The sequence below is a fragment of the Delphinus delphis genome, chromosome 15, assembly GCF_949987515.2.
Source record: "Delphinus delphis chromosome 15, mDelDel1.2, whole genome shotgun sequence".
Taxonomy (NCBI): Eukaryota; Metazoa; Chordata; class Mammalia; order Artiodactyla; family Delphinidae; genus Delphinus; species Delphinus delphis.
Genome location: NC_082697.1, coordinates 8,898,147 through 8,924,551, shown reverse-complemented (window position 1 = coordinate 8,924,551; position 26,405 = coordinate 8,898,147). Strand labels below are relative to the sequence as shown.

The 26,405-nt window shown below is 42.8% G+C and overlaps 1 protein-coding gene across 1 annotated transcript in view; it reads left to right on the top strand.

Annotated features, from left to right (window-relative positions):
• Positions 1 to 481: 481 nt before the first annotated feature.
• TSHZ2 (teashirt zinc finger homeobox 2) overlaps positions 482 to 26,405 on the top strand; it is a 273,312-nt gene continuing 247,388 nt past the window's right edge. The window contains exon 1 of the mRNA XM_060033392.1: positions 482 to 1,461. Within this exon, the coding sequence (XP_059889375.1) occupies positions 1,422 to 1,461 (40 nt within the window). The 5' untranslated portion in view covers positions 482 to 1,421. The remainder of the gene's footprint in view (positions 1,462 to 26,405) is intronic.

Below are 26,405 nucleotides of genomic sequence, written 5' to 3'. Positions count from 1 at the left end.
GGAGATTCCTGTTTTTATGACCGTCCAGGGACTAGCAGGAAGGTGGGAGAGGAAAGGGCATTAAATTGAAGGCGGTGAGGAGGACATCCCTGTGGTTAGATTAAGAGATTTAGAGGATGGTGGTCATCACTCCAAGGTGCCTACCCCGTCCCCTGCCCAAAAGGAACATAAGTTCTCATGCTGCTAATATGGTTAATGGTCCTGTTAATGGTCCCTGCGGCTCAGCTCACCTGGCCCCCTGCGTCTCCTACCATCACCCCGCCCCCTTTCTTCCACATCCCCTCCCTTGTCACGCCTCCCCCAAGGGGTGTCCCCGAGCCCGGGGGTGGGGGGAGGGTGGAAAGGGGGTGGCGCGTCACCGCACCAGAGAAGAGGGCGCACGGCGGAGCCAGCCCCGGTGGCACGCCCGGGTCCCCGCCCCCAGCCCTGCTCCCCGGCGGGACACTGTCCCTTTAATAGACTCCCTCTGCCTGGCGTTCTGCGGCTGGGGAGTAAATTTCTCCCTGTCATCAGGTCGCGGGGAGAGGAGGAGGAGTTTGTTAATGTTCAGTTTGTTCAGCAGGATCGATGTTTGCTGGCATCGCCTCGCCCTGTCTTGTGTGTGTGTGAGAGTGTGTGTGCGTGTGTGTGTGTGTGTGTGCATATGTGGGGGGTGTGAGTGTGTGTGAGAGGAAGCGAGAGTGCGTGCGTGCGTGTGAGTGTGTGAGTGTGTGTGTGTGTGTGTATGTGTGTGTGTGTGTGTGTGTGTGTGTGTGAATTCCAGATTTTCTGTCTTTCCCAAACCCGCTCCTGTCCTCTAGCATATCACTCACAGACGGGGATCCGACAGCAGCCACAAACCTACAGTGAGTGATCTCTCTGCCCCCAGCGCGAATCCGCCATAGAGATCGGCGAGGAGGAGGAGGGAAAGAGGAGAAGGAAGAAGAAAAAGAAGAAACCACTACCTTCCCAGGATTGCCTTTTTTTTTTTTTTTCCTTATCTTTACGCGCGCGTGTGCGTCCCTCGTCCCTTCCATCCGAACCCGGTCTTGGATGTTTAATAAAGAAATCAAGTGTCTCAACAGTCACCAAAAAAAAAAAAAAAAAAAAACAAACCAAAAAAAAAATTTCCAAAAAGCCAAAACAAAAAGAGAAAGAGAGGAAAAAAAAAAAATCCAAAACAAACAAACAAACAAGGCAGAACCAACCTCTACTTCCAACCAGCCGGCACAGCCGTCCGTGTCTGCCACCCAGAGAGGGGGGTCTCTGGCCCGTGGTGGAGGAGTTGCAGGGGGGATCGTCAGGGGGACAGAGGCCGAGTGACGCCCTAGGAGCCACCGGGCAGGAGGCGGAGGAGACCCAGAGAGGCGAGAGAGACCGCGGGCCCCCGCGCGCGGCTCGGGGCTGGGGCGCCAGAAGTGGGACTGGAGCGAAGTAGAGCGATGCCAAGGAGGAAACAGCAGGCACCCAAGCGGGCGGCAGGTAAGAGAAACGGCTCCGCTTCGGGGCTGTCCGGCCGGGCTGCCCGGTGCGCCGAGCTCCTCGCCCGCCCTCCTCGCCCCGGGTGCCCCAGGACGCCACCCCCCTCGGCTTTCGGGGGAGTTCGCTCCGGGTGCCCCTCTCTGCCTGGCTCATAACCCCATCCTCTCTCGCCTTCTCCAGTCTCCCAAATCCTCCCCTTTCCAGGCTCCGATTGGGGGTGTTGGGGGAAGCTATCCCACCAAGCCTTCCCTCCTTAAACTTTTTTTCCTCCACCCTCTACCCCACCCCTAACTTTCTCCCAGTCTGCTTCTTGCCTCTCGGGCCAAAGTTGGGTTGAGGATTTGGGGTGCGGAGTGGGGAGACAGTCCTTCCACCCCCGCATCCCTCCGCGTGGTCAGTGCCAGTGGCTTCTGGCCTCGAGGGACAGCGTCTCCTCTGGCTGGGGTTTGGGACACTGAAGTGTGAGCAGTGACCCAGCCCCGGGCTGCAAGGCTGGCTTTGGGGCGAGCCATAGGAGTTCAGCTTTGATCACCAAGGTGGAAAAAACCACCCCAGGAAACGAACCCTTGAATATGTTTTCTAAGAGGATCCACGTTTGGAAATCTAATCAACACTCTTCCTTCTCTTAAAAAAGGGGAAGAAAAATGCCCCTTTGATATTGAAACAGCTCTGGATTTCCTTTGCCCAGAGTGAGTTGCAAACTTTGTAAATTGATTTGTATAGTAGGAACTATCCCATGTGAATTCTTACTTACCACCCCTCCTCCAAAAGAAAAAAGAAAAGAGAGGAACAGGTTAATGGATCAGTACATTAGATCTTGTAAAGGGTTTTTTTTTTTTTTTTTTTCCTTTTGGGTTGCTTAATTGCTTTTTTAATAGTATGCTGGGGTTTTGCTTCTCGGAAGTGTGATATGAAAGTTCATTTTTCTCCTCCCAGACCCACCCACTGAAAAGTCAGCTTTCCACTTGATTGCTAGTTTTGATTTGACATTTGATTGATCACCTGTCATCTCGCTGCCTTTGATCTATTCATTCTTGATATATATCAATAAATCACTCACCATGGTAACTCAGAGTGCCAGTGACGCAAGCCTTGCCCTCTAGATTCAGAGCCAGACATGCACAATTATTATCTTGTTTGGCTTTTAATGTGGGCGTTTTTATGTCTTTGTGTCCTTCAGTTGAATCGGGCTTTAGCAAAAAGCTTAAGTTTTATTCCCCCTTCTTTCTGTCTTTACCCTCGTGCTTTAGGCAGCATCAGTTAAGGCGGGTCTTCTGCAGAACCCCCCACAATATCTCCTTCTGTTCCAACTCGAGCGAAACATTAGGGAGAAGTTCGGTGGAACACTTTCATAAACTTTGAAAAGCCACCCTCAGAGCAAATCCAAAGTTAGTCACAAATCTGGGCAAAGTGGGTGTTTGTGTCTGAGCATGCTGGACCACCAAGCTCATCCTCCATCGTGGCCTGATTCCAGCACGAATGGCAGTACATGTGCTTTGAGATATCCACAATTATCTTCCCTTCTGAGCGCAGATCCGTAACCGTGTATAGATTGGTTCAAATTGCATGGGGAAATATCATTTACAAAGCTTTGATTCATGTATTTCCAAGAGCAAAATAATTTAGGTATTTTTAGTACCGTATCTATTTAGAACTTGCCTAGTCAATGAAGTGCTCTTTTTTCAACTCTAGCTACCTCTTTTGCAAACAATTTCTTCCTCCTACCCCTGTCCCTTTCTACATTTAACTCACTTATTTTTTAAAACTTAGATTGCTTTGCAATCTGAACAGCACTGGGGTGTGCACTGGCCTTTTAGACTCAGGAAGACTGAGCCTGCTTCTTCCAGTTCTAGCAACATAAATTTAAGTATCGCTAGATTATTAGAGATAACGTCCTTATTGTTGTCCCAAAAGAGAACCCTGGGCAACAGTCCAGCAAGAAGTGATACTGCCCTGAAAATTACTCTTTTTTTTCCCCCTGTTGTTCCGGTAAAGGCCAACAACTAGGCAGTAATTTAAATTACCAGAATGACTGGACATGTCTCCTTTGGTCAGCTCATTACAAAAAGTGCATTGCTCAGAACTGCACTCCTTTGATTATAATTATGCTCTGATCAATGAGCATCCAGGTGTACGTAACACAATGCTGTATCACATTATTTAAATTAGATCCTTTTCATTAAGCTGGTGTCTACTGGAGCTAGCTTATCTATTTACTGTAGTGTTTGTATGTGTGTGTTAGAAAGTTCTGACTGTAGTTTCAGTTTTCTGGCCTATTGTGTTCCTAGTGTCTTTATGGGTCTGTTTTCATGGCTTTTATTATTTTCACTGGAAGAAGTGGAAGCCCTTGTCAAGCTGAAAGGGAATAATTCACTTAGTACACAGTGAGGCCCCTCTTACGATATTTATTGAGTCACATATTACTAAAGCAGGTATTTTTTCATGTAATATTTCTTTCGTCTGAAGTCATGGGTGCTGTACTCTGTTTTAGCTGACGTGGTTATTCACAAGTAAAGTTAGCCACTTCGAGATTCTTTAGCCAGTGAACATCCAGGGAGAAGGACAAGGTGGGTTCTAGGATTGTGGCCATACTAACTTTTATCACTGCTTAAAATTAAACAATGCGCGACTGTAAGTAATTATTCCCATGGGCTGATGTTGAAAGCTTGATTTCTAGCTTGAGGAATGAATAATGTAGCATCGAAAAAGCCTGTGAGTGAATCAGAACTGAGACTCTCTTCCCCGAGAACTCTTTGAGGCAATCTGATTCCTTTGCATTATTAGTTTTAAGTTCCACGTTTCAAGGAATCAATTATGGAACTTTCTAATAAAGCAGGTATGCGGTTAGAATGAGCGAGATGATATTATAAGTGATGGGGGACGTTAGTCTTTATTGGTTATATTCCTCCCTCCTTTAAGGGAAGGGCTGTGAGGTAGGCAGTTCTCTTTAAGGAAACAGCTAAGTCAGAACATTTCCCTCCGAAATGTCATTCTTCCTGGCTTTCGAAAGCTATGCTCTTCTACCATACTATGACTTCGGGCAAGGAAAAAAGTTTAGAAAGCAGCCTGCAGTACCCCAGGGGTTTGTGTATGAGTGAGTGTGATTGCTTCCTTGGATGTGTATTTCACTCACCACTAAAACGCATCTACTTTTACCTGAAAATATTGCAGGATTCTGTACCAGCATCTTTTCTCCCTATCCATTGTAGGGAAGTTAGAGAAGATGGCAGAAAGGTAAAATAAAACAGAACAGTGTTTTGAGTTGTTTGTGTTTTACAAGACGCAGGGTAGTGAAAAATGTGAAACTGTAGACTTACACTGTAACCCTTCTCTTTTCTACAATCTATCGCAGCCTCTGTACATACACATGTGTAATATATATTTTATTTCACCGTCCTGAACTCTTGTTTTTATATAATGCCAGCCAATTGCAAGAGGACGCAAAATCTTTGGACATCATGTACATATGACTATCTAATGTAGATATAAATTATAGGCGTCTGCTGCTGCCTACTCAAAGAGATTAAATGTTTTCTTCTTGCTGACTCTCAGAAGCTATTTGATAATCCAGATCTGAGGAAAGTCTTGCAGGAGAGAACAGCTCCCTCAATTTATTTTGTTTATTTAATATGGAGATGAATAATGCAGATTTTGTTTTCATGAATGTCCTTGTGTGGCAGTAAACATTAGACTATTAGCAATCATTACTTAAAAGTTGCAATTTGCACCTTAATAGCACAGGTTATTTACATGGGGAACATATTCAGCAGGGACAATTCGGAATACTGCAGTGGAGTGTAGAGATGACCTGAGCGATCTCCCTTTCAACCTCCTGATGACAATGACTGGATTAGTGGGCAAGGTTTCAGCAGTGTAAACCAGCAGGGCAGGGAGGGGTCAGACAGCTCAGGGTGAAGTTTACCTTTAATTCACTGGCAAGTGGGATGGGGTTCAAGAGAATAGGTAGCGGGGTGGAGTCCCGACCCTCACTTTGTTTAAGCACACTTCAGAAAGACAAGTTCCCATCTTGAAGATTTAAATACCGCATGCTATAGACCCCTTCACTTACACAAACAGTATGATTTTTAACAGATGAATGGAAAAAATAAATACACACCCCCACCGCCAAAGGGGCTCAGCAGTGTGAACTGTTCAAGGCTATTCTTGTTATTTAAGGCAGATCCCTGAAAAAAGGAAGGATAGGTACCTTGAAATCACATCCTCCACACAGTGTTTTGGATGGAAATCGATTGCTTAACTGGTCCTTTTCCCACTCCCCTCATGATTTCCTTCTCCCTCCTCTCCCCTCACCCTTAAAGACCCAGATTGAATGGGACATCTCAAAAGCCCATTTGTTTTAGGCATTTATTGATTTCATTTTAAATCTGCCATATCAGGACACAATGCATTAACCCTAATCAGCAGACTGCAAGTGATAGGGAGTTCTAGTGGAAGCCAGGTAAGGAAGAGGGGCCTTGAGAAACTTCTCGACAATGAAAATCTTCTTGAGGCTTGGGGGTTGGACATCAGAGGTGACTTTTGAGGAGGGTAGAAGCATTCCTCAGAAATACTCTGCATTTATTTTTCTCCCATCTTACATTTATTTTTCTCCCAGTCACCTTGATTCTGTTGCTACCATTCGGGAAACCTTCACACCCAACAAATACCTCCTAGGCATCTTTAGCAGGTCTGTCCCTGGCAACATCTTGCCTTTTGTCACATTCTCCAACAGAGGCTTATGCTTTCATTTCATCCCAGCTGACTTCTCACTCATTTGACGGAATTTCTCCAACTGGATAATACCTGGGTTGATCTATTTATCTTTCCAGTGGCTTGGGAATTGTACTCTCAGTTGAGCAGGTTTTAAAGGGGCACTGAGCCTGGCATTATTTAAGGCCACTGAAATGATGCACTTCGGCTCATCACCGCAGCTGAGCTTAGGGAAATCAGCCAGGAAGAAAACCTAGGCCCTGTTCACGTTTATGCCGGGTCTGTAATTAGCTGACACGAGTTAAATGTCCTGAGTGGTGCTTCCCTTCCATCACTGTATCTGTACCATCAATTTTATTTAAGTATGTCATGGTCTGGGAAGACTCAGCCACTATTTCAAAGGCAGTGTCTGTGTCCACCCAAGTCCCCCTTAAAAAACACAAAATTGCCTAACAAATTCTATATTAAGACCAGGCATACACAGAGTATCATTTTTGTTTGATGCAAAGTCAGTTGGAAACGCATTAAACTAACAGAGAGTGTCTTGCATCGCTTCCCTGAAGCAGTGCTTTTTCATTACATATTTAATTACAACAAATTGAGAGACTTTTTATGAAAAAAAAATCACAGTGATATTAAAAGAAGCTTGGCACACAAATAATTTTATTGCTTCACAAGTTGACAATGCTGCTTTATTTTTATTTCTTTGGGAGAAATTTATTTTCATTTTCTAATGTTGGGATGAATACAGAATGTCTTCCCTTACAGTCTGTATCAGGGAGATCTCATCCTTCTACCTTCCTAGAACCTTTTCACCCTGGAAGAGGGTTTTTTTAAATCTATTTTTCAGTAATTTGTAACAATTTGTATGTTTAAAATTATTTTAAGTTTTCTGAGTTCCATTTAAAGTTAGAAATTCTCCTGTTTCTGAGGGTGACCTTTGGCAAGCAGCTCTTCGATTATGAACGAGCTTAGTCATTCTAACCACATAAGAAATAGGTCGTTGAGAGTGTTTGCTTGATTACCTGGATATCGCAGGGAGAAAAACCACCCTACGGTTACAGGCCTCTAGCATACTACACTGTTTTCACTGGGTTTATAATTTCTTTTTTTTTTTTTTTCCTGCTACTGACCTGTCAGTCACTTGTTTTAGGAACTTGTTTTCAGAAGAAGGGATAGGCTTAACATTGAAAGTCAGTTTCAAGATACACTGGGTCTTTAAGAAATGATAATAAAAAAATAGAGACTTTATAGAGACCAGATATCCACTTCTGGGCGATGTCTGCAAACTCAGAGGATTTTCATCTAACTTGGACATGCATCTGGAGCGTCTTCAGCAGCGTGGCCGTACTTGTGTTACTCGTTTTGCCAGAGGGTAACCGTCAGACTCAGGTCCTTTCCAAAGATATTGTATACATACACAGCCACACAGAGAAGAAATCTCAGATGCAAGTGGGAATTGCTGATATATTTGTTTCCAAAGCAAACTCCATGGGTGAAATGATTAAATAATTTGGAGGGATTCGAAAGTCATTAAAACAGCCATGTGGAATTTCCAATTGTTGCCTCTTTCGGTCTTTTGTGTTTCCTCTACAGAAAAAGATGTCCTCTGGGCATTCTCAAACATTTTGTGATGCCAAAGTGATGCCTAAAATTGTTTAAAATTTTAGAAATTAAAATTCAGGAGGCACGGCTAGCTAATCCTATTATTAATATATCAGTATTATTTAGCTATGCTTAACAACAGGGAATGCACAATGCAGAAGTTTTAGAGATAATAAGCTTAGAGAAATTACATGGGGAAAAAAATACCTGGATCGTATTTGAAAGGATTTGTCTTGAATTTTGCTCATCTAAATGAGAGTTTCCTTTCCATTTGTGTTAATTTAAAAATATAGTTTCAATATCCCTCTAACTACTACCCAGCCTGAAGCAGGGTCTAACAAAGCTCTCTCTGGATGTACAAAAATATAGGACGTTGTATTGCACATCCCCTTTTTAAAAACAGTTTTAGAAAACCAAATATGGGCTTGAAAACTAAAAGCAAAACCTCAACAAGATCTATAACACAGCCAGCTCAGGGTTCAAGATCGAAAACTTTGTTTCGGCAGGGTAAGGAGAAAATAGCGTTGCACTTTAACTGTACACTCCCCCCCCGCCACCCGGCACAGGAGAGGCAGTGAAGCAGGGAAGATTTTTAAGGAGCTTTTTAGCTCTTCTGCATCTCTCTCCAAAGACTAATTTAATTGAAAAGCTGTAGTGTCCGTTTATGCCAAAGGAAAAACCTCATGTTTCCGTAAAGCTGCTAGGCGCTAAGGTGGGTTTTTTAAGAAAGCCAGCGTGCTGCAGTTTCCTTTAGTACAAAAATTAAGATCACTGGTCTTGATTAGTTGAGTGCTTTCAGAATTGAGTGAATACTCTGGAATCACCCCTGAGCTTTCTTCTTCAAGCTACATCTAAGTCATTTCTATAGAAATTATACAGTGTATATATTAAGGTGGGCAGAACACAGTTACTGTTGTTTTTTAATTTTATTTATTTATTTATTTATTTTTGTCTGCGTTGGGTCTTCGTTGCTGCGCGTGGGCTTTCCTCTAGTTGTGGCGAGTGGGGGCTACTCTTCGTTGCCGTGCACGGGCTTCTCATTGTTGTGGCTTCTGTTGTTGCGGAGCACAAGCTCTAGGCGCACGGGCTTCAGTAGTTGTGGCTCGTGGGCTCTAGAGCGCAGGCTCAGTAGTTGTGGCGCACGGGCTTAGTTGCTCCCCGGCATGTGGGATCTTCCCGGACCAGGGCTCGAACCCGTGTCCCCTGCATCGGCAGGCAGACTCTCAACCACTGTGCCACCAGAGAAGTCCCCACGTTATTATTTTTAATGAAAATAGTTACAAAGTGCAGAATGAGAGAAAAGCAGAGTTGGCAGCGGCCATTGTGTTTGTAATGAATCTGGAAGAAACTTCCTTAAATGTTTTTCTGCGCCATGAAAAATCCATGAAATCTGGTGATTGGTGACGCGGGAGATACAAAAAGGAGACAGAAGGTCAAGGTCTTCTATAGGGGAGATATGTGTAAGTAGCGGCAGCATATACGTATTTCTATGTAAACTGCAAGGGGCTGACTTTACACCACTTCAATTAATCAGGTCTCTAGACTTTTCTATGTATTTAGAAGCCGCTCTCTTATACCCCAGGGAGATATGAATAGCTTCTGGGCCAAGATGATACTGTAGAGAAGAGTTAAATCTATTCTATGTGTTCGGTACCACCTGGTACAGAAAAAAATGCCGAAATGAAAAGCTATATAAGCACGTTTTATATCAGAATTGCCTTTAGCTATTTTCCTTTATTAGAAAGTTGGGTTTGTAGCTGTGCCCTTCTTCTTGCTTTCTCCCTTGGGATTAGGTTTTGGACTGTGGATGGAACCATGGAATAGGAGGAAATGACTTGGGTTCTGGTTACAGCTCTGCCACCCTACTTAACTGGCCCTGGGCAAGCTCGAGAGAGAACCTGACTCAAAGAATAAGAATGTGAGTTCAGGAGTCAGACTGACCCAAGTTCAAATCCTTGGGTGTACTTTTTTGGATGTGTATGCTTAGACCAGCTGCTCAAATCTCCTCATTTTCCAGCCTACAAGATGGGGGTAATCATAGTTCTTAAGGTTCAGGATTTTGGAAAGGACGCTATGAGTCCTGAGCTGAGAGAATGCACTAAAACTGCTAGGGGCCACACGTAACAGAGCTAGTGTATCTTTGCCCCAAATAACCAGACCATGAAAAATGTATACCAGAAGGGAAATGAGGAACCTGCCAATTATTATGGGACCAGGAGTTCAGGGTCAAAAGAAATCAGACTTGGATTCGTTTTGATTTTTAAAACTGGAAATATAATCACTGAGTAGTGTTTTAGCCTTTTCTGAGAAAAACTCATACTGGATAGGTTGGAGCCCTGCCCCAACTCAAAAAAAAAAAAAAAATTGTTTCTTTCCCAAGGAATAGTAATTATAGCACCAGCAACAAAAACCATAACAACAACAGTAATAATGATATCTGCCACTACCTAAGTGCTTATTATATGCCAGGCATTTTACCAAGTACGTTATGAATTTTACAGTCATTCATTTAAGGAGCAGTTATTTCTTGAGTTCTTACTACATGCCAGGTCCTGTTCTGGTCACCTGGATCATCAAGGTTAATAGGATGGGCGTGATCCCTGGGGATCTTACCCTCCAGTTGGGGGAAGCAAGAGAACATACAAGTAATTTAATAAAGGAAAAAAGATAACTTTCATATAGTAAAAAGCTCTATGATAACAATTGTTTTATAAACACAAACATATGAGAGCAGGATTGGGGCAACCATGGTGTGGACGGTCAGAGGAGACCTGCCAGAGGAGGGAACATCTGAGCGGAGTCTTGCAACATTCCTGAGTTCGATGCTAGTATCATCTTTATTTTACTGATGGGGATCTGAATAACCTGCAGAGCAATTCGTCCAAGGTCACGCAGTGACTGAGGTTGGTTTGAAACTTTCTGCTTCCAAGACCCATGCACAGAATCTGTTGTGGTAGTTTACCTAGAAGAGTCATAGTGATTTGCCAAGGAAGGACCCTCAGTTCCTATTACTTTTCCCTTGCATGTGTTTTGATGTCTAAACCTGGGGGGGGGGAGGGTACTGAGAACACTGACAGAGAATGCTGCCTTTTGTGGCGTCTCCAGCTAGACTCTTAGTGCCATCTACCATATATAAAGTCAGCTCTTCCTCTTCGCGTGTATGTGTGTGCATTCATGTGTCCATTCACCCAACAGATGTTGACTGTTCATCTACTGTGTGCTAAGCATTGATCTGGGTGCTGGAATGTTGCAGTAGGAAAAGTCCCTACTCCCACCCAGCTAATATTCTTGTGGATGAGACCAAAACAACAAATGGTGAGGCCAACGAACAAATAAATACATAATATTGAATAGTTCTAATGGCATTTCATAAAAATGAGTTGGGATTAGTAGGTTAGAGAGGGATGGAAGGTTGCCATTTTACGTAGAATGGTTGGGGGTAGTATTAATCGGGTGGTGACATTTGATCAGACCTGAATAGAAAATGAAGAACTAGACAAGCATAGATCTGGGAGAAGCGTTCCAGGAAGATGAAGCAATAAACACCTTAAGGCCAGAAATGTCTTGCGTGCTTGAGGAATACACAGGAGGCCACTGTGGCTGAAGCAGATGAAGACAGGGGAGAGTAGCAGGAAATGAGGAGGAGACACGGGCGGGGCAGATCACGTGTAGCCTCCTAGAATTGCATCTAAGTGTGATGGGATCGCAGGAGGGGTTCAGGCAACAAAGTGATGTCATCTAATTGGGTTATTAGTAGAACAGGTGTACTTGTTTGTATTTCAAAGATGGTGGTGGACTTGGGTATGTTTATCCATTCAATCTACTTAGTTCGCCCCTCAGTGATGGAGACTAGGATGCTTAGAATAATAGAGGTGACACCTGGAGGTAAAAACACATGCCCAGGCTTTATGGAGGAATTGACAGGTGCAGGGACGGGTGCCACCCATGTGGCTGTGGAAAGGCAAATGTTAAGAACCAAGCAAATCTGGGATCCAACTGCAGCTCCTCCCTACTTAACTAGCCACCAGTGTGCTTTAAGGGGAGTCCCTTAACCTTGTGGCACCTCAGTTTCCTTACCTGTCAAATGGAGACATGATATTATCCACCTCACATTGTGGTTGTGACGATCAGACAATGGGATACGGATGAAACCCTTGGGGCAGTCTCTGGCACTTACAAAGCATCTTCTCCGTAAATGAATTGATGTCCTTTCTATTGTTTCGTTTTGTCTTCTGTAGGAATTCTGGGAGAAATCTAGGCACTTGAGTTAGTCCTTGGTACCTATTAGGCACTAAATATGTATTTCCTGACGAATGAATAAATGAGGCTATAAATAAGTGAATGAATAAATACTTTAATTAGTGTATTACTTTGTATACTAATTAATTAATTTCGAGTATAAGAATCTCTTTTACGCATCGAAAATTTTTTGGCAGACCTCCGTACCAATCACGATCATAGCTGCACTTTGAATATTTATCAATTTAGGAAACATTAATGACAAAAAGACGGTGATTTTAGTTAGAAGCTTGTATTCTGTTCATCATGACGTCCTCCGCCTTCAGCTGAAGAGCGGGGATTCACCTTTCTGCAGTGAATGTTGTTTATTCAGCTTATAGGCAGTGCTTGCTGATACTAAGGATTTGTAGGCTTCCTCCTTAAGCCTAGACCCGGATGGAGGCAAAGGGGTTGGGGAGCCTCATTTCGGACCCCAGAGGTCGACCTCTCTCCCTCTCTGCTCTCCAGGTGCTGCGCCCTCCTGCCCGCAGCCTCCAGAGGCTCCCAGCCCTCCCCCACCAGAAGCCTGTGCTCATCCCCTCAGGCCCAAGGCAGCAGAGCTTAGGGGTTGTTAAGCTAACAGGAGAAGGCTATAGGCTGTTTCCTGGTAACGCCTTCTTCTTCGCTTTTTAATTGTCACCTTCAGATAAGTGCCTGGGAGAAGAAAGAAGGGAGACTGGCTGGTGCCTGTTAAGGAATATCTTAGGACAAAGAGATTGGGGATAGCAGAGAGTATTGGGGAATTTTTGCTGCCTGTCCTAAGACCTTTATTTAACTGATATTACTGAAGGTCTGCCGTGTACCAGGTACTGTAGGAGGTGCTGGAACTAGAGGCTTGAGTAAAAATGACAGAAGGCCTGCCTTCTTTACGCTTAACATTTGTGCGGCAGACAGGTCCCAAACAAGCAGGCAGGTGCACGTTACCTCGCGTCAGAGAGTGGTGTGTGCAACAGAGAAAATTAAAGGAGGGTGAGGGGTCTCGCGTCACAGGAGGATGTGCCGTCTTAGATAAGCTAGTGAGGAAAGGCCTCTCTGTGGAGGTGATATTGAAACTGGGTTCTGAGTACGGTGGCAGAGAGCACAGGGCAAGTCTCTGGGGAAGCTGGTTCCAGGTGCGAGGGAAGGTCTGGGGCTGGAGCTGCCGCAGGAACTGGAGGAGCAGCAAGGAGACCAGGGTGACGGGACGAGGGACAGAGGGTGAGCGATGAGGACAGAGGGATAGACAGACGCCAAACCTCTAGAACCGAGATGCTGCGTAAGGAGCCAAGGTTCTCACTGAACTGGGGAGCCTTACAGGGCGAGGGAGACATAGGAGCCGACTTAGGTGTTTACAGGATCATGCTGGCTGCCCTGTTACTTCTCAGGGACCAAGGCTGCAAGCAGATTGACCATTTTGGAGGCTTCTGTATCAACCTAGTCAAAACCTGGTGGTGACTTGGACCAGACTGATGGTCCAGGAGATGGGAAACTTGGTGTAAAGGTAGACAAGATGTACAGAAAATTGCAGGTGGGTATGAGTGAAAAAGAAGAGTGTATTAAAACCTGTATATGAGAAGCCTGACTGTATTTATCCTACTATCTTCCCGAATTCTCTTTTGCTTCTTTCCTCTAGTTGTACATAAGGTTCTTACTGAAAGTCGTCAGTCTACCATTTTCTGAGCTAAAGTGGGAACAAGGGAAAGTGTTTGGAGCTGCCTTGATTCTAGAATTGACCGTGCAGGGAGAGGCTAGTCTCTTTCAAGCACGTTTCATGGAGTCCTGGACTTGCATCTCCCCACCCCCATCAGACAATACGGTGTCAGGGCAACCGGGTGGACCCTGAAGTCGACAGACCGGGCTTCCATTTCTCTCCAGTGGGTCATTTCCTTGCTGTGTGACCTCAGGCACCTCTACCGCCCAAACTTTCAATTTTCTCATTCGCAAAACGGACCTACTAAAAGGACTCATCTCGCTGGGTTTTTACAAGGATTCATTGAAATAAATCAGGTAACATACTTAGTACATGGTGGTACATGGGAAGCAGTCAAGAAACTTTGGTCATTATATATATTAACAAATTAATAATCCTCTGCATGACTAGATTTCCTTATCAGTCAGAGATAATGAAAACTCCCTCTTGGGCACTTGGGAGGAGCCAAGTATGAACACTTGTAAAGCTCTCAGGACTGTGCCTCGTCCACAGTGAGTGCTCGATAAATGGTAAATTATTAAAATCATCACCATGACTCTGAGCTTGGGACCCTGCACGGATCTTATATCTTATTGGCTTTGTGTCCAAAAACCTGGCACAGAGTTGGTGCTCAATAACTATTGTTGGACAGAATGAATGATAGTGATGTGATTAGTAGGAGTTAAAGTGAAAAAACCCAAGGAGTTAAAGGCGCATCTCTTGGGGGCAGGAAAGTAGACACTAACTGGAATGATCATTTCCACCAGTGGAAACTCCTAATGGCTATGTCCTCTTCCCAAGCCTACCAGTGCTCTATGCAATGTTTTAATGAGGCAAGTAAGCCCATCTCTAAAAGTTTTTAAAACCCCAGTTGCCCCATTATGGGCTTTCAGACCACTGGGGTAGATAGTTTTAAGTAGCAGGCAGGCAGGAAATGAAAACAGTATTCCTTTTTCAATACTGGTTCAAATCCTCTGATTTAATCAAGAAGAAAGTCTCACTTGCTGTTAGCCTGTCTTAAACACCTCTCTCCCCCTTGTTTATCAGAAAGAGCAGACCACAAATTCAGAGACTTTCGCAAGCAACAGGGAATAGCAAAATATTAACACTTGGATTTTTCGTTGTTTGATTACCATCACTTATGGCAAATGTGATTGGCCTTCCGCTGACTGAATGACATAAATTTTCATTTTAAAATAAAATTAAGTAAATAAAAGAGGGAATTATTACAAAGAAAGCAATAGTTGGGGGGAGGGCATTGCACAAGCCATGAGGCTGGGGCACGATGACTAAATGTGAAAACGCTATAGATGCCCAGAGCCTGAGCAGGGCAAGGGATTCATGAACCAGCTGTGAGCTGTGGCTGCCAAGTCACACTCAGGTCAAAGAAACGCCCGGAAAGCAGAGGCTTTCATGCATACTTCAAAAGGTTTTAAAACCAGAAGGAACTTCCCCTCCCAAGATATCAGAGAAAAACTCTGGAAAGTCTTTAGTGGCCCAGGAAATTTTGCAAATATGGAAGGACTGGGAATAATGTTCTGGTTTTGCATCTGGAATAGAGTCGTGGTTCTCAACCTTTATTTGGTGTCCTCCTCACTTGGGAAACTTGTTAAAATGTAAATTTACAGATTCCCAGGCCAGAGCCTAGTGGTTCTGATTCCATAGGATGGCATGAGGCCCCTGAATCTGAATTTTAGGCACCCATTAAGGCTTTAAATTACAGGATATAGGAGGAAAATATCTAAGTTCTCTCCTCCCTTTTTTCTTCTTTTTCTCCTTTTCCTTTCCTTCTTCTTCACACACGCACACACTCTCTCTCTCTCTCTAATTCCAAATGCCAAAGCATTTAAACATTTAAAAAATTATTTCCAGGGTCCATTTTCACTTCTGGCTTTTAGTCAATGGAAAAAATATGAGTGTCTCTATTGCTCTCACTCTCTCATGGCAATTGCCTATATTTTTAGAAATGGTGGAGACAATTTTCCCTAATGTATTTCAACAGGGAAACACACCCATTTATGCATCGGTCTACCTGGTCACAACATGAAACATCAGAGTCCAGAGAATCCCTCGGTTAAGAGGAGAAAGGCAGGCAGTCCAGCAGATATATAGCAAAGTCTCCGTCTGCTAGGGAGCTGGCTGACACCCTCGGTGCCAGAGTCAAGAGACAAGAAAGAAACAAAAGGAATATCCCAGACCTGGTTCTTTATTTCTCACACTCCCTAACATTTTGGAAACTATTGGATGAGAGGGCAGAGAACCCGGTTTTATTCTTTCGAACCTCCTTCGCTTTCTTGTTACCTTTGTCATATTTTCTCATCCTCTCTTCAATGTTTCCTCTTTTTTTTCTTAATCCATCCCTTCTCTATTCTTTCCTGATTCTTCCCAGTAATCAGACTTCTAAGCCTTTTCTGTCTAGCATATGTGCCTCCATAGGTGACTGTGATCCAAATAGTGGTGGCAGCAATGATGAAGATGATGCTAATCATAATGGTCTGTCATATGATGGCTACTGTTCATTGACCTAGATGACACAAAACCAAAAATCTACACTAAGTGGTTAACATTTACTCAGCATTGACTACATAAAAGTCGTTTACATAAAGTCTCTCCCCAAAATATCTTGAGAACCGGATATTATTATTGGCCCATTGAATAGACAAGGAAATTTAGTTTTGGAAATTTTAAGTAACGTGAAGATCATACAAGCTTTTAAATAAGATACTAAACGCTGGGTCTGCGTATCAGAGCCCAAGTACTCAAACACCATGTTTTGTTGCTTCTCACATTATTTAATGTTTAATAGCAAAAAGTCACATAAACATTCATAGTCTGGTATAAATATGTGCAGATCAAGGGCATGAACTGAAATTGAGGGTTTCCTCCAGGTTGAAGTAGGTCAATTGTGGCAAAAGGAAGAAAGGAAAAAATGATAGAAAGAGAATCATCCTTATCTGAATATCTAAAGACCATTTTAAAAATGGAAACTATGAAGATTAAAAAAACAACAAAGAACAATTTTTAGAACCTCTTGAGCTTTACACAATCGAGTTTTCATAAGTCCATTCCTGTTTTATTAAACAGAGGTTAAAAAAAAAAATCCATGAAAATCCCCAACACAGTCCATCTGGGGTGGCTCAGTAAGTAATCGTGCTCACCCACTTCCTACAGCATCCTTGAGGATGTGTCCTGAAGTCAGACACTGCTCATCTGTTCCACATAAATCTCTTGTAGGCTCCATGACTCTTCCTGGCCATCAAAAATATGGAACACATGCAATGACACTACCCCATTATTTATTTTAGCAAACGCAAAGCTACCCTCACGGATTTCCCCTTTAGAGTCCCTCGTAATATTTATGGTCAGGGTCTCCAAAGGTGTTTCTTACTTGTAAGTATTTAATTATAGGTGACATTTAAATGAGTACTCTGAATAATGTGAAAAAAAAAAAAAAGATGATCACGAAATTCAAGGGGTCATATCTCAGAGGGAAAGCGTTGCTTACAACAGAAATCATGATGGGATCTTTCTTGAAAAAAAATCAACAATCGTTTTTAGTTGGTGGTGGGTTATTTTTATTTTTTAATTTGGGTGACATTTTGAAACAAACATTTGTAGTAATACAAGGTTTGGCAAACTGCCTTGCCACTTGATTACCAGTTATTTTAATGAGAAATGGAATTAGCATCTTATTTTATCATCTTTAATATAAATATTTTCTTTATGAATATTGGATGGGAATAATCAGTCAGATGGAATAGAGGAGGGAACTGTCAGTAATAAGGTGAGCTTATTTCACTTGGTCAGTAAATTTCAGATATAAAGGAATTAAACTGTACAGATAAAGCTGTTCGCTTTGAAAAGCAAACTTAAAATCTCTGCACCTCAGTCCTGTCGAATAAGTGTCAGGAGGGTGCTTACTTCCAAGCACTATTAATAAGGTTTTAAACAGTTGGCACTTATTAAGTACTTAGAATAGTGCTTGGTGCATAATAGGTGTTCTTCAACTATTGTTACTTTCTCCCTCTCTCTGTCCCCAGAGATAGGCACTATGAAGAATTTGGTGTGCACATCTTACATTATTTACAGTATTGCCAGCACGTGTATGTAGGTAGGAGTATTATTATTCTTTTTTATATGTTTAACATTTTTTGTTTGTTTGCTTTTGTTTTCAGTATGACCTACTAATTGTAAGTTTATTTTTAAATTAGAATTTTTAATTTTTTAATTAAAAAATTTAATTTTTTTTCTCCCAGTTTTATTGAGATATAGTTGTAAATAGTTTCATGCTTTGTTTTACAAGGTTTTCTTTTTTACTCTATTTTTGGGTCTCTATCCCAGTATGCAAGTACATAGGTAGAGAAAAAAAGAGAGAAAGAGTTGATAGATTTAAGAAAATAGATGTAGCTAATTCTCTTTTATATGCTTTCTAATATTCCACCATAAGCATGTACATTTTTACTGATTTATCAATTCCTCTGTTAATAGACATTTAGCATGTTTTAAAGTTTTCAGTATTACACACAATCCTGTAATGAATATTCTTGGGAATTTTTACAATTGTCACATAAATAATTTACGTGGAGAATAACAGTTGTGAGAATTTTACTGCATTTAGCAAGAGAATGAGTTGAGAAAAATAAACATCACTTAAACAGCTAATATTTCATATTTTGAACATTCTTGGCGTCTTTACTGAGATGTATACTTCTCTAACCAAAAATACAACTAGCTAATTCGCACCTAGTAGGCACTTGCTTGAAGTAAGTAAACTGAACATAAAATATGTCAGTAATCCCAATAATGAATGAGACAGTCATCAACATGGCTTGAATCCTAGTATGTCAAGAAAACTGTCATTAGCCACCTTGAGGTGGGGTGGGGTGGGATAAAACCAAACCATGCTTACTTCCAACCAAACCATGAATAGCATAAAAGAAATTGCATTTGTCCTCAGCGTATATAATGATTAAGCTTCATAGCTGGACAGCTATAGCCTTACCGATGCTAAGTCTCCATGAGGCATTAAACATGCGTGGGTGAGGTCAGGAAAGGACCTTTGTCTGTCCACGTTATAAGTTGAATTATTAACAATAGTCAATCCTCCAGTTTAACATATGGAACGGTTACACTGTACTGTAATGCAGTTTAGCAAACATGTATTGAGGCCTACCGGTTGGTCCTGGGGGTAGATGTATTAATTAGATCGGACCCCAGAGTTTAGAGGGTCCATGTAGTACCAGATGCGTTTCACAACCAAGAACAGCAGCCTCCTTGGAACGTGTGTGCACGCGTGCTGTGATCTGTTTTACTGTGGATCTGAGTTGTAAATCTGTGCAGTTATGTGTGTTGTGGACATGAATGTGTTTCATGTACAGCTGGATGTTGTGGATGTTAGTGTGTGTGTCTGGTGGGGCGAGAGTAAGAAGCCCTTACTGTTCGTGAGTTTTGTGTCTGTGGTGGACATGGTATATGCATATGTCCGTGCCAAGGCTAAGCTGCTAATGAAATCACCACAAAACTCTTCAGGATTTTCCCTGTGAACACAGTGTATTTCCAGTGTCATAGTGTGTATTCCAGTGCCATGGTGTATTTCCCCAGGGGTGCCCCTTTGGCACTGCCCCTGCCCTACTGGTTACAGCCCGAGGTGAGAGAGAAACAGAGCCGTAGTTACACCCCATGTCCCCTGCACAGGAAAATCAGCTCTAGATAAGAAATGTATAAGTGACAGATAATACCAGGAAGCAGGCTCTATACCAGTTGTAATTTCTGTTTCCTTTTCTACATTGTGTCATGTCAGGGATTGACAAACTTTCAAATCGTGGGGACCATTTCATTTGCTGTACCTGGAATACAGTAGGTGTTTTGTTGAATACATGAATGAGTGAATGAATGAATGAATGAATGAACAAACAGTTATCCAAGGTTCCTGGAGTCTTTGGGACGTTTAGATACCCATGTTATTTATGTCCGCAGGGCTGAATAGAGTAGGTTCTTAGGGAGTGGTGTTCAGTGAATAAATGCACGCACATCACACATGTGAATGTTTGCTTATCTCAGAAGCAGGTTCGCAATCATAAGAAAACAGCTCCCTGGTGAGGTTTTTATTCTTCCTCTGTCGATCCCACGGGAGCACCTTGTCTGCTGTCCCTTTGGTTTAATTATTGTTCTTTGAGATCAGCATGGCAGCCCTTCTGTTTACTGTCAGACTGCAGGCGCAGATGGAGAAGTAAAGCAGGGGGGCGGGGATCTTCATAATTCAGGTACAGGAACTTCCTCAAAGATATTTTTTCTTTTAGAGAGGTGAAAGGAAGGTGGAAAAGTGGGGATATGAGTTTCCAATCTTGCCAAAGACGTAAACCAACAAAATTGTGTTGCTGCTTCCATAAATGTTTAATAAGTTTTATCATCTTGTGACTAAGGTTAAACAAATGTGAGTCCTTTGAGGAATTATTTACTGGAAGCAAAGTTATAGCATCAACATCTGTGTTTCCAATCACTTAGATGAGGAACAGGTCAAATAAATCATGAGGAAGTTCCGCAAAATAACTTCTGTATTATTATCTCTGGAGAAGAGTAATAAGAATAAGTATGTTAGGTGCCCTCTCTATTGGAATTAGGGCTTTTCTTTTTTTTGGTTAGACTTCTTCCTTTTTATTCATTTCATTATCTTCAAAGAATAAATAAGTCTTCACTTTTTTTGTGGAAAGTTACCGTAAGAACATCCACAATAGAAGGCCTTAGAAATTTCTCTCAGGGAATCTGGCCATTTCAGCCAACATTCTCATGTGGGAATGGGCTAACAGTTCCAATATATAACATCCATATAATTTAACCTCATAAATTTCTTTTTTTCACAGTGATGTAATGGGGAGACTGACCTGGAGTTTGTAAATGTTCCCTGCTCACTGCATTCCCCCGGGCAACATAACATTCTAGACAGTGTTTTATGTGCCCTGATTAAACTATAACGTATTCTTGCATTTCCTGTGGACTGACCTGTTAGTACTCTTAGCAGAACATTTAAGGAACACAGAGATGTTTTCAAATGTGTTACAATGCACTGTGTGAGGGTTTTTTTTTTTTTTTCTCTTTTTTGAACAATGATCTGATTTTCATTTTAGACCACAGTCCCCTGAGTACCCACTCCACAAGAAGAGTTTTGTGCTTTGGTTTAACTTTTGAATCTGCCACAGCGCTCTGACAAATAAACAGAATACTGGTTTGTAACTCCAATTTGAATTCTCAGGCACGTACTTTGAACTGCTCTCCTGCAGTGGAGGGAAGGAATTGGACAAGTTAACGGGGAGTCCCCAAGATAAAACAGTAGCAATGGAAACTTACAACTTTATTTAAAGGAATTTTTAAAATAGTAAAGTGAGGGGAAGGGCTTCCTATTGTTTCTGCATCATGAAAACAAGAGCTGTGACAAACCATACATTGGGCAAACCAAGCTGTGAGACTGAGATGTTTTAATTTTCAGTGGGAGAAATGCATGGCAAAAATAAGAGGCTTGACTTCCCGAGGAGCAAAGAAAAATTTGTGGGGTGAGGGCTTGAGCTTGAAACTTTGCTGAGCCAACACTGATGCTGCCGTGTAGATCTTCCAGGGTAAAAATCTCATTCCAGGAATAATATAGAAGAGGCTTGGAAACTGTGAGAGCGAAGGAAGGCTGGAAGCATCAAACTGATTCTCGGAAGATAAGTTCCCTGAAAGGAGTGTATGTATTTGAGGGTCATTCTTTTATTCTTTCAACAGATATTTGTTAATTTCTATTATGTTCAAGACGCTGTGCTGTGTTCTAGGGCTACAGGGATGAACGAGGCACGGCCCCCTATCTTAAGAGGTCAGAAATGGAGAGCCTAGGATGGATTGATGGATGGGTGGATGATGATCTGTGATTCACTAGGAACTCAAGTTCATTTCCGTTTGTATGTTTGTTTGTTCCTGGGTCTCGCTTGATCTGCCCAAAGTTTATCCCAGGTAGCCCTGGACATTTCCATCAGCGATAGTTCCCTGTTTTCTTTTCCTACTAATCCTTACTGAACCCAGGTCCTTTGTTTCCTGCACATGCTAGCCCCTGCTCAGCTCTTATAAGCGATAATTTGCTGTGAAGGTTTCTAGATTTGCTCCTAGTTGGCCACTCTGATCACTGCTCGCTGCAACCCTTAATGGAATCAGCCTTTTCTCTTTTGTTCCCTGAAACAATAATGATCAGACTTGTTAACAGGTACTGAGAGTCCATTCCCTGCCAGCACTGTCCCAGATGCTTTACAGGTACCTGACCTCATGACATGACAAACTGGGGTTCAAGTCCAGGCACTTACTTACTTTCTGTCTGACCTTTGGCAAGTTATTTAACCTTCTAACCACTAGTCTCTTAATTTTGAAAAACTTCCTTTAATACCACGTGGGGCCGCCATCTAGGTTATATCCATTGTATACATGATATGCTTCATACATGCTTGGTACATAGTAAGTGCTCAATAAATGCTAGTTAATACAGCGGTTGTGGAGGGGAGAGCCGACCGTTTGAAGACTACTAGAATAGCAATGTATAACGTCTTTGGAGAGAGAGACTTATTTTTCTTTGAGGTCTTCATTTATGCTTCTGGGCACATAGTTTAATAAACAGGCTTCTATAAAGTGAAAACGGAGGTGAAACATAACTCCTAGAACGAGCCTGAAGGACTGAAAGAACCGCATGCTGCATCTAGCTCGCTGTGGCTTCTCTTTGGTTAGGGCCAAAAGTTCTTCTCAACTTTCCTTTCGTTTCCTTTCGGGTTTTGATTTATTTATTAATTAGGCAAAATGGGAATTGACGAGCCTAAAATGATAAAGATGCCCGTAATTTTAAAAAATGTTTTTGTATGTCAGGAATGAAAGATGCGGTGAGGTTGAGTGGGAGAAAAATGACTGTGTCAACGCCAGCCAGGAGGGGTGTCACTTCCCTGCTTTCTGGGGGTGAGGAAGGTGGAGTTTGTCTGATTTCTTGTCCTGGATTTGGGACTTGTTCAGACACTAACTGGTTGGGTGGCAATTTGCCTTCTTGTGGAAAAACTGACCGAGCAACACGTCTTGTACGTTCAAGGTTCAGAGAGACCTTTTCTCTCGTAGTTTATTCTTCTGCAGAGTGGTGTCTGCAGGCTGCTGACATACGTGGAGGAAATGCTGTGTTTATGCGTGTGTGCAGCTCTCTACCTGCAGTACACATGTGCTCCTGGCTGAATTACATGTGTATCTGAAGCCGGGGGTCCTGCTGATTTAGTCCAAGGCATATATAATGCTCTGTAGAAGCCGTTCCTGGTTAGCAGCCCCTCACTTGCCGTGTTGTACAAGCTGCTGGCAAAGGTAATTATACTTAATAGGAACCACCTTTGATTTAAGGCTGCAGAGGTGAGCCATTAAATTGAGCTTCGTGCGTGGGGGCGGGTGGCGTGCAGCCTTTGTTTGGGGACATTTGTCACCCAGCGTGTCTTAGAAAGACAATTAGTAGACCTGGGGGAGACGACGCACCGCAGGCATCGAGCAGGCACCTGCTTTCCTCCTTCCGCCCTCCTCCCGCATGGCCCTGAAGGGGCACTTGCTCCCCCAGACTCGTCTGCCCCGGACCGTGTGCCCGTCTCTCCCGTGTGTGTTCAGCATTGCCCCGCTCACTAGCTTCTCACTGATCACTGCCAGGGACCATCACCACGCCCGCAGGATCAGTCCTGCCCAATGGACAGGCCGTCCTGAGATGTCTAGTCCCAGATGTGGGCTCCGACGGAGAAGTCTGGGTCTGCTCGGGCCTTGGCAGCAACAGCAAAAGCATCCCAGTCCCTAATCCTTTAATGATTAAATTTGAGATGATTTAATGTGTGTAAGATTTCATTTCAATCCTATGTGTGGCTATTACTGCATTTCAAAGATTATCTATGTACGTGTGTATGCATATAATATAAATATATGTTTCGTTTTAGCAAGCCTGCCTTGATTTTTAGGAATATGTATGGGCTGTCCCTCCCCAGAGTTTCTGAATTGCAACACCCATGCCAAGGAGTTTCTGTTGGGCAGAAGCAGCCTGTTTCATGGCAATGCCACCTAGAATTGGGACTGACACGAGTGTCAGTAACTCCCCAGGAAAGGACGCCAACTCCCACGGAATCTTAGAGGCTTCCCAAAGATTCCCAAGCTCCAGGCAGAGGGTTTTGCTCCCTGACAGCTGCAAGATGAGTTCATACAGTATAGAGGGATCTCAGGGAAGTCTTGCCTAAACCTCCCTGCTCTTACGTTAAAGTCATGGCCGGAAACCTTCTTACTCACAGTATGGTCTGTATGCCGGCAGCCTCTGCATCTCCTGGGAGCTGGTTAGAAATACAGACTCTCAGGCCCTGGCCCAGACCTGCTGAATCAGAGTCGGCATTTTAACGAGATGCCCAGGGGATTCACGGGCAGATGAGGTTTGAGAAGAATTCCTGTACAGGCCCCTGAGTGGTTGGCTCCTGTCGACCTTTCTGAGATGAGGTCCTCATTTTCTCTCCTGCACCCTGGCTTTACTCAGTTGTGGTTACTGTCCAGTCGTGGTTCCCTCCTCTAAGTCTGGTTATAACACCTTCACATGGTTCAGGTTTGGGCCTGAGTGTCACTTGCTCAGGACAACTTTTTCTGACCCTTTAGACTGTGTCAAATCCCACCTTCCTCCCCAGTATTAACCTGAAAGCAGCATGGATGCCACTTTCCAGCGTTGGCATTTTATGATTCTTGGTTTATTTGATGCCCATCCATCTCCCCCCGTCCCCCCTCCCCACAGACAGTAAGTTCCTTGAGGGCAGGGGCCACGACTGGTTCCATCATCTGCCCCATGTCCTGAGACCCCAGCACTGCATCCAGTACACGGTAGAAGCTCAAGAACTATTTGTCTAATAAACAGATGCATATTGTCAGTCTATAGAATGAGAACTAATATAGGCATATTACTTGCTCTCAGTTGATCTCTTTAGGGATTGTCAGAAAAGCTCTAGAACTGTCTTTTGTGCCTTCAATTCCAGGTGACGAGAAAACAAACACAACAGAGCTGCTACTGATTAAACATAGTCCCCGCAATGAGCATTATTCTATTTAATACTCAAGACATTTTACTAATTTTATAAAAGAATAAACGGAGTCATAAAGCAATGATTTCCGATTAAACAGCAGGGAGGTTGCAGGACCAGAAGACATGCTTCACTCTTAACTCCGACACCAAGGAGGCTGGGGACATGTTCCGCCTTGGGTTGGCCGTCAGCTTGGCTCTCTAAGGAGGTGCAGAGTTCCCTCTTCACCCGTTAGAACAAATCTTTATTGAACACACAGCTACTGTGTGCTAAGCACTCTTCTAGGCTGTGGGAGCGACAGTCAACAAAATGTATCAGGTCCCTGCTCTCATGGGACAGAACCAATATGCATTGAAGATGCAAGATGGTGAAAAGGGCTAAGAAAAAAAAAAATCAAGCATGGCAAAGGAATGAAAGGTGAGGAAGAGGGACTATCATATTGCAGGGTCTTTGCTTCCTTCACTGCTGTGTCCCCAGAACTTAGCTCAAGGGCTGCCACCTTGTAGGTGCTCAGCTAACATCAGTTGTTGATTGACTGACAGATGGAATTTACTATTAACAAAGGGGCTGAGCACTCACTGAATTGTATGTGACCATAAAACAGAGCAGTGGGCCTATCTGGGGATTGGAATATCTGACCCTGTTCTCCAGATTATGCTCTAAGTCACAGGTTTGTGTTTAGAATCATCAGAATTGCTCTAGAATTTGCCAAAAAACACAAGTGCTCAGCTTATTCCTTGAGTGAATTTTAGAGTCAGGATTTCCAGAGGTGAGACTTGGCGTGTGTTTGTAAAAATAACCCCGCAGTTGAGTCTGATCTGCACACAAGGTTGAGAAGTGCTGCTCCAACCAGTTGAAATAATAACATCATCTATCACACACTGAGTGCCTACTGTGTGCCAGGAAAAGTACTCAGTGGCTAACCAGCCTGGTCAAGAGAGAGAAGAAGATGATGATGACAAAGATGAAAACACAGCTAATATTTATTGAGTAATTGCTTTGCTCCAGATGGTGTATTAAGCACTTAACGCTTTTCAACTATTTCATCTTCACAACCATCCCATAAGTCCTTTTATGTCCCACTCGATGTTACAGAAATTTCAGAGAAGGTTCAAACAAATATCAGATACATGATTTTGAGCAGGGATTGACAAATTATGGCCCATGAGCCAAATTCAGCCCACCTCCTTTTTTTTTTTTTTATGATTTGTGAGCTAGAATGGCTTTTACATTTCCAAATGTTTGGGGGGGAAATGTGGAAATTTGTTTCCTCTCATATAAGAACCTCCATAAGATTCTTGATCTTGCCTCTTGGCCTTCAAAGCCAAAAAATTTACTATTTGGCCTTTTACAGGAAAATTTGCTAGCCCCTGATCTAGAACTTTAATTCCCAACTTGTTATATGCGTAAGACAGTTGTATTCAAGATAATTTTAGGTATTAGAAGTATGCATTTTTTTAATAGTTATGGTTTTAATTTGTTATGAATTCGAAGGGAAAAGTACATTAAAGTCGTGATTTCATGGGTCTTATTGCTGAGTCCAATGTAAAGAAAAAAAGAAAATGAATCCATTGGAAATCAATTTTGAAAAAATTAAGTAAATAATGGTA